Below are 15,040 nucleotides of genomic sequence, written 5' to 3' on the forward strand. Positions count from 1 at the left end.
CTATAAAAATCTATTGACGTTTGTGATGTTTGTGAAGAAAAAAGGACGAGAAAGCCAAGACGAGGAATAATTTTCTTCAATTTACTTGTTTAAAAGCTTATTTCCTCATTAAATATTTGTTTGCTTAAACAGCATAGACAGAGTCTGTTCCCATTGATTCTGACCTCAGTTGTTTGAAGGACATACCAAAGTTACGTACGTGACAAAGTGTGGAAAAAAAAAAAAAAAGAGGGAAAGAAAAAACAAAAAAACAAAACAAAAAACAGAACTTGACACCTTGAACATAGTGGAACATAGTGTTTCTGGTCTGCCTTTCATTTGATGGATGACAACTTCTTCAAATACTTTTTTTTACAGAGAAGATGAAACATACAATATACTGTAATCTACTGTGCTTGCTTTGCCATTTAGACAGACATACCTGGACAGAGTTTAAGCAACTTAGTTATAGGTTTGATAATTATAAAACTTGTACAATTATTCATATAACTGTATAAGCATTACAATTATACATGTTAAAAAATGGCAAAAAGCACTTATGAACTGCATGACAGCCTTCCTGCTAAGAAAATAAGATCCCAGCTGAGAACATGTACAATATTACAGTTTCATCACTCTAGCCCATGCAATTTTTTAACTAGTTTTCCTTCTCTTGCTTTCAAGTGAATGAACCATTGACATAGTAAAGTGTTCTTTCCCTAGTTAACCAATGTAGTAAATTATATGCAGCAAGGAATATCAGGGGACATAATAACCACTCTGTGTGAGATTGGGACTTGTTTTGTGATCTGAGGAAGTCTGCCATTCATGTGCGTTTCTTTAAAAGGACAGCCTCACATGTCCAGGAGAAGCACCCTGGGGTCCTCAACCACAGACTTGATCTTACGAAGGAAGGTGACGGCCTCTCTGCCGTCAATTAAACGATGGTCGTAGGTCAGAGCAACGTACATCATGGGCCTGATCTCAACCTAAAAATACAAAAAGAGGGAGAGTAAGGTAGGAGCCAAACAGTGAGGCGCTGACAGACGAAAAGGCAAGGAGCACAAAAACAAAAACAGATCAACCGTCAAACTCGAGAAACTGAGGTCATAACATACCTTGCCTCCAACAGCCACCGGCCTGTCAAAGATGCCGTGCATGCCCAGAATGGCAGACTGGGGAGGGTTGATGATTGGGGTCCCAAACATGGAACCAAACACTCCACCATTACTGATTGTGAACGTGCCACCATCCATGTCCTCCACAGCCAGTTCGTTCTTACGAGCCTGTGCAGAATAAAGCAGTCTGTTAGCTTCGGAACAGAAAACAGCTCTACAAGCTGAGCCACATTTAAAGAAGCTCTAGCATTTTTCTTCATACTTAAGAAAGAGTTGTTAAGAATTGTCATTTTGTTTTTAACTTTAAGAACAATTATTAATCTTATTGTTATTACTCTTCCTTATACGTTCTTAACCTTATGATAGCCTGACACTTGTCTTGGCCAAGAGTCCAGAAGGTCAGCCTTCAAAATGATCAGTATAAATATTTAAATTACCAGAAATAAGATTAAAATAGAGATTGTTTTAAAGTACTGTTAGAGTCTACATAAGAAAATGAATGGCTTTCTGAGGTCACCACACAGTTATTATATTTTTCAAACATTATTAGTTTGGTTTAACTGTGTTTTATTGTCCAGTTTGCTCTCCTGCACTGGTTTAACTGGGACAAAAAAGCCCTTATGTTTATGATAAGCCGTAAAATTCAGAATAAAGGCTACAAATGGCCTACAAAAGAAAACAACAAGGAACAGAAATCTTTAGAAAAACATCCCCCCTCCAGAATTGCATTTGAAAACACTTATGAAAGAAAAGCTTTTGTGTATCCGGCGACCATATATCTACAAAATTCAACATTAATGCATCAAGTTACGTTGCTTGTTATGTATGCAACCTTGACGCGCTATCAGACGATTGTTATGGAACTTTTGAAACTACATACATTGTGTATTAGTTCCATAGAAGTAAATTTAATAATACAGTAATAATCACATTATTGCAGAAGAACTGTATGTAATAATGTAAAAAAAGTGTTTTGCTTACTGAACATTGGCACCCTTATTTTTAACATAGGTTAACAGTAGGTTGTGCATTTGCCTAAAGTTTGTTAGGCAAATGTAGGCACTCTGAACAATCATCTTGTAACATCTTAAAACATTAAAACGACTTTGAGTGGTTTATTAGTTTATTCTCTACCAAACAGAAACCAAATAAACAAATATCAAAATGTAGAAGAAAGTACATTTTATTGCATTATGCTGAATACATCCACTGCTCAACCTTCATTGGTTTGAAGTACCAATAAAATACGAAGACTCTGATGTTCTACTGTAGCATGCTAAAGGGCACTACTGGATAAACCGCTTGTTTTTATAGAAGCTAGGTGGTGTCAGTTTTTCCCCCCTTCACTTAACATCTGCTTAGCCCAAAATATAAACCACCATTAATTTAGGTCATATGGTTAGTTGTTCCATTTACTACAAATACTGGGGTCTGTTGGCATGGCTTGTTCACTTGCGTACTCAGAGACCCCTTTTTCACTGCAGAACCAAATAGTTACTAAGGCTGCACTGCACCGTTCCACGGCGGATGGACCCATTAGCTCGGTCAGTTTCTTTTTACATTTGCCGTGTTGCTAAATCAGAACTAGGAAATGCACTGCATCTCATAACTATGCGTCGGGCTAATGTAGCACTAGCTAGCTAACGGAAGCTCCCTGAGGCCATTATTCATATGTTAGCTTCATGTATTCTGCATGCATCTCACACTCGTCTCAAGCCACGTCAAGGAGGCCATTTTATAGATGCCAAATAATGCAGGAAACAACGTAAACAAGTCTGATGTGAGCGTGTGAAGACTTTGGCATGCAGTTAGCACCATGCTAACACATAGCTATAGCTGTGCTCCTGGCATAAAAGACAACATATAGTCACAAAAGCATGAACACAGTTCAGCACAGCTGTTAAACAAACATCACCTTTTAATCAGTTTTTAGTGTTTGCCTCACAAAGGTAACACTAGCTTCCACTAAAGGAGCTGGACCATGCTAATGCTGTAGTACTGATATTAGCGTGACCCCCCCCCACCCACCCCCACTGGTGGGCTCGTCCAACACCACGGTAGCGCTGTTGGATGAGGCCCATAGCCGACTTGGAGCACTAATCTGGAAGCATTATTGTACTCAGATGCAGCCTGCACCATTTTCTGTATAGGAAACAAAGACCCAGGGTCTTGCAGAATGCAAATATGGAGCCAATCACTGGACCCTATGCCATTAAGCTCTCCCACCGAACGGTTCTGTGGCCCCAAGCACAGTTAGTTAACTGGGCTGAGAAAACCCAGCAGGGTTTGTAAGCGCTCCTTGCTGAACTGTGTCCGTGTGAAAAATCCACCGTAGCGGTTAACCTACATGATCAGAACCTAAACCCGTGTTCAGCCCTGCAGTGGAAAAACCAGAGTGTTCATGTCCAAGAATTCACTAATGCTACAAAGTGCATTAGAAGCATGAAAGCTTGAAAACAGCCAATACAATTAGCTATGATGCACAGTGTGTGACGCATCTAGAAACACATTTTAATTTTAGAGAGGTGAAAGATTCCTACCTTTTCTCCAAGCTCATTTATGGCTTTCTCAATGTCAGTAAAGTTCATTCCTTCCACTCCTCTAACTACTGGTACCACTAGTCCCTGTGAGGAAGAGATATACTCACTGAATTCGGTGCAACTTATTAAGTCATGGCATTCACACAGTACATGAATTATCATACATAAGAGTAATATTACTATACTGATTCAATTGGTTTATCCACTTCACATACATCATCAAATTGAGTAGACATCTGTTGGCAAATACCTGTTAATAAGATTAACAAGATTACCTTTGGTGTTGCTACTGCCACACTGATGTCCACATAATCCCGGTAAACAATCTCTTTGGTTGTGTCATCGATAACTAAACAAGAAATAAACAAGGATAAATATACCAAGATTCAAATATGTCTCTAATATAGTTCATAAAGTATGCAATTTCACATAGCATACTGATAGACACACACAATGATCAGCCATACCCTGACAGTATCACTGACCGCTTAAGTGAAAAAACACTGATCATCTTCCTCTAAAGTGGCATCTGTAAAGGGGAAATACTAGGCAGCAAGTGAACAGGCTGTTCTTGAAGGTGATATGTTAAAATGGGGGACCTAATCAATATCAGGCCGGTGGTATTAATGTTATGGCTAATCAGCGTATCTCCATTATATTTTCGTCTTCACAATCTTGACTTTGGATGCTGCTGCCTAACTTGTGTGCTGCAACTTTAAGTGATGTTTTTAATGAGGCTGAAATAAGCTTAAGATATCAAATCTATCTGAGCGTAAATGCAATTACTGCCCATGTTTAGACATCACTAACCCTATTCAAGAAAACAGATCAGATACAACTTGTGAGTGGAAAACCGCTGTCCCTTTTAGCTGCAGTACATATTGGCTTGCTACCAAGATAAAACCTGGTTAAGAGTGGCTTGCCTATGTAGGCCAGGCTTCTGCGGTTCTGAAGGAAGCAGCGGGGGAGAGGTAGTCTGTAAATCGTGATCTTAGACTCAGAATGCACAACCACAGTAACCACACATACTTGCTGCTAGTCGAATCTGAAGTGGGGACATTGAAAACGTGACTGGTCGGGGTTGGAGGACGTACCAGCATTGACTGCAGGCTGGTCTATCAAAGCGTAGGCAGCGGCTTTCACAAAGGCAGACATGAAGCCCAGTTTGATGCCGTGCTTCTTCAGGAAAGCATCTTTGTACACCTTTCTCATCTCTGTGATGTTGCTAGAGTCAAAGGGACAAAGAGGGCAAAATTAGCATGGACGGCAAGCAACGGACAGTCATGTTCAATGGCTGAAGTGGCGCTTACATTCGATTAGAATTAAATACTAACAACGTTTACAGAAAATGAGACTTTTTTTTTTTTTTGATGAATGGTTCCCATGGTTGCTACTGACAGCAATGCAAAATTTCCTGTAGAAGCAACAACCTTGAAGTCCTACACCAGGGATTTTACTGACAGTGGTCTGAGTGTATGATAAAAATGGGGCACTTGCCCAGCTCTTTTTAATTGTCTGTTTTCCTGTCTCTAACTCCGCTTAAGCTCTAGGGTTTCTCCGCTAACAGAATTAGCACCGTCCCAAGACACACACTCTCCGAGAAAGGAGAGAAGACGAGATAAAAATCTTCACTTTCCAAACCTCTCAAATCTTATTGGCCTGTCATAAAAGCCCATAACGTTGCACGCTGGCCGCTCTCCGAGGGCCGCTCTCAGGGGAGATCTGGGCAGATGCTCTTGGCCCCTGACCGACCGTGCTCCTTCGTCTCCAGACTAACCCTGGCCTGCGGAGTCTTCCTCCAGCCCATCAATGCCAACTAGATTTGCGCGAGTACGAAACCCCTGAGCAGCCGAAAGCTGACACCACCATTTGCGCCGGGGAGAAATCCTCAAAGTGTCATCTTCTGGAGCGAGGGAGGGGCTCTGAGGACATTAACGTTTCCTTGTAAATTAATAAACCATGTTTTACCCAAATCTTATCTTTGTTTTACCGACATTAGTACCAAATATTTACATTCCACGCTTTAAGTGGGCATTGGGTTTCAAAAAGCCTTTCCTGTAGGGCAGATTCCAATCTATAACCATTTGTGTTAGCATTGCTGAGGTTCTAATCAGGTTTGGACAGGAGGCAGGATTTTCACTGCTCTGTTACAAGACTGAACTCAGTCTCCGAGAGTGTCTTCTGAAAGAGATCTATTGTTCTGCACTGGCAGAACCAAGAATTATCCTTTTAGACTAAACAAAGAGACACTTGTAATAAAGCTGACCTCATGTCCACCTCATTGAAAGTTGTCAACATGGCACAGGTGTTCTGGGCTTCCTTGAGCCTTTGAGCAATCCTCAACCTCATGCGGTTCATCTTAACCTGCAGGTTGAGGAAAAGGAATCATGAGAATTTGATGGTCTGCAAAGTTACATGAAATGACAGACAATACAGTACTGTGAAGAGTTTAGGCATATTATTTACAACCATTTATCTCAGCAATAAAAAAAGATTCTACCGTATGGATCACATTAGAACAGGTGTAGATAAACATAAATACAGCAAAAAAAAACAAAAAGATATTCTGAGCTAACTTGAAAAACAAAGCTGTACCTGGAGTTGTTCAATTCCATCACCCGTTCACCTGATTTACCATCATTAAGCACTGATTTACCAAACAAGGTGTTGAATGCCAACTATAAACACTAGACTCCTATAAAGAGAGCACTGTAGATGTTTTAATGAACATGGTCGTGTAAAACCACACCTTTCTGTGTAAATGTTATTAGTATTTATTTTAATATTAGCATTTCTTTAAGAAAATACAAACTTTCTATTGAGATACTGCCCAGAACTGTTAATTCTAATTTTACAGGTACCCAGTACTGTACTTTTCACTGCTGTTACAGCTCTAAAACCAGGACAACCTCAATGCATCCTCTCTTACCCTGTGTTCCGACCTGGCCCCCTTGACTGCAGTATCTGTAGGTGCAGCGGCAGGCGCTGCAGTGGGTTTGATGGCGGAAACTACAGGGTGGGGGGGGGGGGGGGGGGGAGAGACATTAAGACATTAGAGGTGACCTTGTATCAAAACGATTTCGTTAAAATCATAACTGCTGATCATAAAAGATTACCACATAAATAAAACTCTTATTTTATATATCACACCTTCCCCTATAAGGCCTGCATTATTAGTGTGTAGCTTACCTGGTTTAGAAGTGATGGGCTGTGCTGGCACTGGTGGCACCGGGGGCATAGTGGTTGGGATAGGCCCGGCTGCAGCAGCAGCAGGGGTCGGAGGTGGTGGGGGAGGGGCTGCAGCTGCAGGTGCTTCTGCTGCTGGGGCAGGGGTCACCTTAGCAGCAGCAGCTAAGGACAGCATGAAACCACAGAGCAAAACACATTAGCTTCAATCATCCTTCTGCTGGTAAAAGAGCACAAAGTCTGCTATAACCATGAACACAGCATTTGTTTTTTTTTTTGTTTACATCGATGCGCAGATACCAACCTCCTTTTCTTAGCTTGAACAGAGGAGTGCCTCCTTCCACTTTGCCTCCATCAGGAACCAGCAACTCCTCAATCACTCCAGCAGCAGGAGATGGCACCTGCACTGATGTCTGAAGAAAAGGAGGAGGAGAAGAACATTACTTGTAGAAACTGCACTGGCATCAACTGCTAAAATTAATCCTCAGAAATCAGTCAGTCATTGCTAGAGATCTAGCTGGTTAGTCTTGTTTTGCATAGAGAAAAAACGCCCATTACATGCTTGTCATGTTTTTGACATTGTTTTCTATTTAATTGAAAGTGAATGTAATTATGTATCAATGTAATTCAAATAATAATAATAATGAAACTTTCCCAGGAAGAAATTAAGCCTAGTCCTAGACTGTATTTTCCGGTCAATGAATTGAACAATTGAACAATTGAAAATGCTGCACAGGCCATGACTAGGCTTAATCCCGGTCTGAGAAAAAGGCCTTTAATGGTTCATCTCGACAATATCACATTCGTAAAAAATGAAAGAAAAAAAAAACAAAAAAAAACAACAACCTAATCATCAATTCAATTTTGTTTTTTATTTTACCTTATCAGTCTCAATTTCACAAACCACCTCATCTTCTGAGACTGTGTCCCCAACAGCTAAAAGACAAAAACAATTAATATATTACTGAATTAATAAAATAACGCTATGAACACAAACACAAGCTATACATTCCTGCAGTCCAATTAAAAACATGTATCTTCATTTTTGTCCATTTTTAGTTCTCTCTTTATGGTCTAAACCCTGTAGCTGTTTCGGTACACTGTAAATAATACTGCATGAACAGCCCAATAAAAAATGTTCTAAATCACTTGGAATAAACTCATATTTTTATTTCAAAATTAAGACTATGGGCTTCTCCTATAAAGTCACCATTTTGGAAATGCATGTTTTTTCATTGAACAGCGAAGAAATGGTTTAAATGGCTGAGAAAAATCCAAACATTCATACCTTTCTCCCACCTCACATCCCCTTCTGTGACGGACTCAGCAAAGGCGGGGGTTTTGACAGTAATAACCTCATTCCCTGTGATAAAAGAACAACATTTTATGAGTGCCTTTCTCCTTGCCGCTATGTATAGCAAGAAGGCTAATACTTTCAGATAAGCAGCATGAAAGCTCTCTCTACTGATGAATCTATTTAGACTGCTGGACGGTAAACACTAACTGGCCAGGTTAATCTTCTAAGGCTTGCATGAGGCTCTCAAAATTGGCCCTGCCTTGCACATTTTAGTGGTCTCTTGCTGTAACACACATACTTGAACTAAGAGAAGGCTTGTAAGGTAACGGATTGGTCAGATCAGGGGGTTGGGAGTAGGGAAAACAGCAAAATAAGCAGGGCAGGGGGCCAGCTAACAAGATACTCAACTAAAATTGATCAACAGTCTTGTGTAGTGCAACAGGCCATTGTAAAACATGAACCATTTTCAAAATTGGACAATTCAAAGAGCGACATTGCATGAAAGCGCTTGGATTTTCAATGGAACAAAGTAACTCTCTATAATAATGTGAATTCCTACAAAAATAATGAAGACAGAGTTTAGCAGACATCTATTCATTAGGAAAAGGTACCTGACTGATGAGAGGGGATGTAGTGGGGATTTTTTTTAGCAATGTCTAAGGATCTATTTTGTCAAGGGGTGCAAATCATGTTTCAACAAGGCATAATATGAATTTGAGTTTTACACCTTGTAATTTTTGTTAACTTCATTAAAAATCTTCCATTAGGTAATTTAGGGCTGCAACAAACTACTATTCAGATTAATCTAGCGATTATTTAAATAAATGATTGGTTAAATTGATTCAATTATTGAATCGCTCAATTACCAACCAACTCCAAATTTAACTTGAGGTTGTTTAATGCATTTTCTAACTAACAATAGTTTTAATTCACTTTCCTGCTCTCATGACTCTTATGATAAATACTTCATCCGCAAGCAGACGGCATGTTGAGCTCCTATATTTCAATCAGTTACCGGTCTCCTCATTTGTAACATCTCTGGGTTGACTTAAAGATTTCTCCTTTTTACACTCAGCCTGTGTCCATATAAGACTCCCACACCTCACACAAATCTAACTCTACCCACTCACACACCACAGTGATGTTGCTGCAGAGGCGTGGCCATGTTGCCTAATGGCTCCGTAATGGTTTAATCCCCATGCTCTGCTTACATGACAGACAGCTGCTCAGTCTGTATGGTTCCACTGCAGCTCTGCTTCCAGATTGGGTGAATTATTACTGTAACAAGTAACAGCTGCAGTAAACTGTAAACCACACTGTTAAGGTTAAACTTTGGCAATTAATCTGGGGTTGCACTCTGCCTATTTTGCACTATGACTATTTGCACACCTGTACAGATGTTCTTTTCTTTTCTGTAAATATATTTTTCAGCTCTTTATTACCTTTATTACCTTTAGTACTTTCTACTTTTTTTTTTTAATTATCCCCTACCCTATTTATTGTTTAGTGTCATTTTCCTTTAGTTTAAGACTGTGTTCTGTGTTTCTTTGTTACTTGTCATACGTGTTGCTCTCACCAAGACAAATTCCTTGTATGGGTAACATACTTGGTGAAATAAAGAGATTCTGATTCTGATTCTGACCTGCATCCTGAAGTGTTTGTAGTGCGAGAAACACTTGTGATGTCACTAAACCAATCGACTATTAAATTAGTGTCAGCTAATTTGCTTGACGACTTGTCAGATTAGTTGATTAGTCGTCCCCTCCCCCCAAGGACAGATTTTTAAATGAATAAACAAATGGGAAGAGAAAAAAAAATTTTGAATTCAGAAAGCCCAAAACACATCATCACAATGTAGGCATAAGTGAAGGAGCTACAGATAACTAGAAGGAGAACTGAGCACTTTCCTCTTTTTCTTCCCTTTACCCAGTTAGCCATTGCTACCTAGTGTTGTATACGCTACCTAGTAGTGTATATATAAATATATAAAACTAATGGCATATTTACATATCTACCCAACCCATACATAATCTCCCCCATCACATGCAATGCTCCCAACACTGGGAGGGTGAACACACGCCTCCTCTGTGTGCAGCCAGCCATCACCTTTTTCCAAACTGCTCCAACGCCCTTAGAGAAAAGCACTGTGTACAGTTCTCTGATGCATTGGCCTGCAGACGTCAGCAGACGTCAGCATCAGCCAGTATTGCACTTGAGTGATGTGAGGAGAAAGTGCCATCTTTACACACAATTGGCCTTGCTCTCTCTCAGGGCCCCGGCTACCAATGGCCAGCAGCATGACCAGGATTCCACACTGCCTTATTCCGCTGGTCCACTCATGGAAGCATGGAAGTCAATTTTGTAATGGATGGAAAGTTTTGGTTTCTATTAAGATTTAGAAATTGATCAAACTGTGCATATCAGCAATATGTAAAGCAGATGCTGATCTGAAGCCTAGTTCCTTATGTCGGATATATCCATATTTTGCAGCACTATTGGTGATGCATTACATACTGTGAGCCGCAGTGGTCTTGAAGTATCTGATTTGGAAGATGCTGGGCCTGGTCTCACACTTCCTTCAATTCAAAGTACAAAAGTTTATAAATTACAGTATTTAAAAAGGTACATGTTTGGCAATTCAACAAATTAACGATCAACGGTCTAAGCCAGACCTAAAGAAATACTTACAAACTGTCCTGGAAGGTGATGCACTGAGAAGAGGATATGCCTGCAAGAGATTCAGACCAAATAACTTTTTAGAGGGTGTTTAAATGATACGTCAAGACGTCTGGCCAACAAGACTTTACTTTACTCCTTAATGGAAAGTAAATGGTCTTCGGTATATGACAATTCACTGGAGCTTAGTTAGCTGAGAATCTTACCTGAAGCAGCTCTTCTTGCTAGAACATTGTTACCCTATAAAGAAAAGAAAGGCCATCAATCCATCAGCATCTAAGGCATAAAAGTTGCTAAACAAATGAGCTGAAACCACCATTAATCACTTCAGGGACTTCTTTAACTATATTAACTGAGTAGACCATGGTCATAGAAGTTTAAACAGATAGCTGGGAGGCATGTGTACTTTAAACCTAGGGAAATTCTTATAGCCCCCCCCCAGCTATATTTAACTTGTACAGCTGACGTGTTACCTGCGTCATTGGAGTAGGGAGTTAAATTTCACAATAAGTTCTACATAATGTAAAGGGAAATGGAGGTCTACTAGTAAAGATATAAACCCTCTAACAAGACTCTGAAATCTCAGCAAACACACCAAGATAGCAGGGCTCGCAAATTTGGACTAAACAATTGGAAGACGCTCCACTGGCGGGTACAGAGGTCACAAAGACAGAGGTCATGTAGGAAGCAGAGAAACTCAGTCCAGTTCTTAAAAATCAATGGAAAACCACCCAGAAATCTTACATTTGTCCCATTTTTTACACTTTCTTAAAAAAGGCTCTGTACACCACCCACAAACAAATATACCGATATTGCTTCAATTGTCATTTGTTTTCCCAGAAATATCCAATAACAGCAAATAAAGTATTTCTCTACAGCTCTGCGTCCGTGTCCATTTGCTCCATGCCATCAAGTCACTCACAACAGTCACATGACTTAGTGGACACGTCAAAAAACAAATGTTACCTACAGGCCGCCTCTACAGCTAAGGGTGCAAACAAGACGCAAAGTTCATGACGTGATATGTACTATGGCTTTTGCACCACAACACAGTACAGAAGTAAAAAGAGCAATAACACTGTAGTGATTCACAGGCTTCCAAAGACTGGTGAAATTTAGTTTAACAGAATGATGTTGGCATTTTTTTTTTTTATCAATATCTTATCAACAAGTAAACTTATGAACCACATATGGACTACATTTACAGAGGCCACGATATGCCCATAAGGTTCCTTATAAAAGATACAGTATGAAGTTAATTGTTACCATTACATATACCAGTAATAGTAACATCAGCAATGATAGTAATGATGTTCAGTGGTACCCGCACATAAAAGAAGACGCACATATTTATATACATATTATGTTTAAATAGGTAGGTAAATAAATTACCTGAACTGATATATACTCAGTATTTGACCAGGACAAATAAGGACAAATATAAATAAATATTCAATATATATTAAAACCATATTTTCATTATTGTCTTTTTGGCTGCCAATATGGCAATCACTATTGATTACAATAGGAATAATGTGATTACTAATTATTTTAGCCATCACTTCTGCATCTTATTAGAGCGTAAACATGCAGAGGTCTTACGAAACAGAGCAATCGTGTCAAAACTGCTGTTTTTATACATTTTTTAATGGTATAAAATAAATCAGCCTAGTCCACAGCACACCCTGTTCACAGCTGTATCAGAACACTTGCAGTTATGTGGTGCTGTATTACCATTAATATGCTTTAATATCAGATTAATATTTGTTTTATTTGTTTTTTTTTTATTAATAGTTGCTTCTTTACAGCAGACAGAGTCAGGGTCTAGGTTAAGACTAGCTTTTTTTTTTTTAGTTGAGATAAGATCAGGACCATGGTTACAATTAAGGAAAATAAAGCTGAATTTGATATATACATGTAGTTTAATTCAAGTTAATGCTTATGTGAGTATGTACACATCATTTATAGTGTATCCAAACAAGGTTTTACCACTGAGAAACTGCATGTCTTACTGAAAGACTGGCCACTCAGCCCACATCACTTTGACTGGGCAGTTTAATGAGCAGATGTAGAGGAGGCTGAGAGGTCACTCAGTCAATTAGCACATAATCCCTGTAGTGTTGAGTCTGTTCACACAGGTAGTATAGCTAACTACCCTTGCAGTAGGTGTGTTAAACACCTCCACTGTGGAGTAACCAACACAAGGTGAACAAGTTAGGGAGGACTTTGACATGTAGGCCTAACGTTAGCACTAGGTAGGGAAATGAAGAGGAACAAACATCGACCGCATGATAATGTTGGTGTTAAAGCCTGGTTTTTAAATATTTGATGGGTTTTAGGCTATAAAACGTTTGGTCAATACTTAAAAACAAGCTGTCAGCGCTAATTTAAAGTACTAACCGAACTAGCTAGCTAGCACTGCTGTCCATACAGTGGCTTGCAATGTGAACCGGGCTAGCCGGTTAATGCTAGCGCTAGCTAGCTAATACACAAACCGATACACGGGGTACAATAGCACATTTTAAGGGCTAATGTGTACACATCTGGTTCCTAATATGCTATAGATAACACAATGTTGTCTGACCTCCACGAGTGGAGAGAAACGGAGGTGACAGGCAGGCTGGCTGGCAGCTATGCTAAGCTAAGCTATGCTAAGCTATGCTAAGCTAAGCTAACTAGCGTTCAACATGGAAGACACCCTCCTCCTGCTGCTGCTGCTGCTTCCTCCAATGACCTCAGCAAAGCCTTGCCTAAATTAAATGTAAGACTGCAGAAACAACGATCTTTTCACCCGCAAAAATAAGAGCCCAAGTCCAACAACTTATACCTGTTAATAAAAGGTTAATAACGAGTCACGCAGGCCGACACAGTTGACCGAAAGCAGCGGTGACATGCTGCCCTTGGTCTATCGGGCAAGGCCCAAGCTAGCGAACACCGCCCGGCCTGAAGCAGCTGACAGTAATGCCACCCGCGATATGCATTCAATCAGACCCAGACAGGAGAAGCTATGGACACCAACCTGCCGAAGGGCGGAGATGGAGCGGCCGAAGGTGCGGGTGAGACACCGGGAACGGGACAACATGTCGGCTGCACAGCCAGCAATCCGCGTCTCCCGTACACAGAGCGGTAAAGGCCCGCAGGAGGGAGCAGGAGGAGCGCCGGAGAGACACAACCACGCCGGGGCGAACCAACACCAGCCAGCCGAAGGGGTGGGGAAGGGGGGGGGGGGGGGTCAGGGTGGATTATACCAAACATACACTCGCTTACATGTCCAGAAGTTTGTGGACACCCACTGCTTGTCTCATAGCTTGTCTAGTCCCTGGGGAAGAAGGGCTGCTAATAGAATAGCACTCTCTGGATGGATAAACATGACCCTATTGGCCCCATGCCTAATGCCAGGCGTGGGCTAGAGGGGTATGAAGCCCCCCAGCATGGAGCAGTGGAGCAGTGGAGCTGTGTTCTCTGGAATGATGGATGGTGCTCCATCCGATACGTCTGGGATGGGTTGGGGAGTTGGGGATAAGATGAGATGGGGTGGTTATCCAACATCCTGACCACTAACAGTCTTGTCCCCGAATGCAATCAAATCCTCACAGCAATGCTTCCCAATGCGTCCCAATACTTTTGTCCATATAGTGTACATTTAGTGGTATTCATAGGGAGTTTTTTTTTTCCCTACTTTGCTGCAGTAAAAACATCTTCTCTTCTATGAGAAGGTTTCACACCAGATGCTGGAACATTGCTGTGAGGATTAGATTGCATTCGGTCACACAAATGCTGTAAAGAGGGAAGGTACGGATGCTGACTGATTCGTTCTGGATCTATCCTGACTGTACTGATATCTTTTACTTTCTGGGAAGACTTTACACTAGATTCTGGCACATTGTTGTGAGGATTAGATTGCATTCAGCCAAACAAACTGTGACCCAAATGGCTCATACGTGGCTGCTCAATAGAGTACTATTCTGTTGGCAATGCTAGAGCACATCAGACTTGCTGCATTCACTAATTAGAAGTAGTGTCCATATACTTTAGCACATAAATTAATACCAGGACAGTTTAAGGTAGACAATTATTAGTGCATTATTGGTCTTTTAATGTAACAAATTCCAATACACATGTCTGTCTGTTAGGAAAGTACTATATATATAAATAAAATAAAATAAAATAAATAATTTATTTACAAATGATAACAAATTTGAAACTAAAATAATGTGCAATCAGAGCTCCTACTTATTCATACA

General features: G+C 40.3%; 1 protein-coding gene across 1 annotated transcript; it reads right to left on the reverse strand.

Moving 5' to 3' along the window:
* Window positions 1-67: 67 nt before the first annotated feature.
* dlst (dihydrolipoamide S-succinyltransferase) lies at window positions 68-13,965 on the reverse strand. The gene is made up of 15 exons (XM_072689161.1): window positions 13,816-13,965; window positions 11,003-11,036; window positions 10,809-10,848; window positions 10,635-10,696; window positions 8,112-8,186; window positions 7,704-7,759; window positions 7,128-7,236; window positions 6,827-6,988; window positions 6,567-6,646; window positions 5,904-6,001; window positions 4,732-4,862; window positions 3,913-3,986; window positions 3,638-3,721; window positions 1,098-1,265; window positions 68-968 (listed from the first exon to the last, which is right to left on the reverse strand). Exons 1-15 carry the CDS (start codon window positions 13,876-13,878, stop codon window positions 834-836), a joined length of 1,371 nt encoding a protein of 456 aa, XP_072545262.1. The 5' UTR covers window positions 13,879-13,965; the 3' UTR covers window positions 68-833.
* Window positions 13,966-15,040: the final 1,075 nt, after the last annotated feature.

Source organism: Salminus brasiliensis, chromosome 10, assembly GCF_030463535.1.
Source record: "Salminus brasiliensis chromosome 10, fSalBra1.hap2, whole genome shotgun sequence".
In the NCBI taxonomy this organism is placed as follows: domain Eukaryota; kingdom Metazoa; phylum Chordata; class Actinopteri; order Characiformes; family Bryconidae; genus Salminus; species Salminus brasiliensis.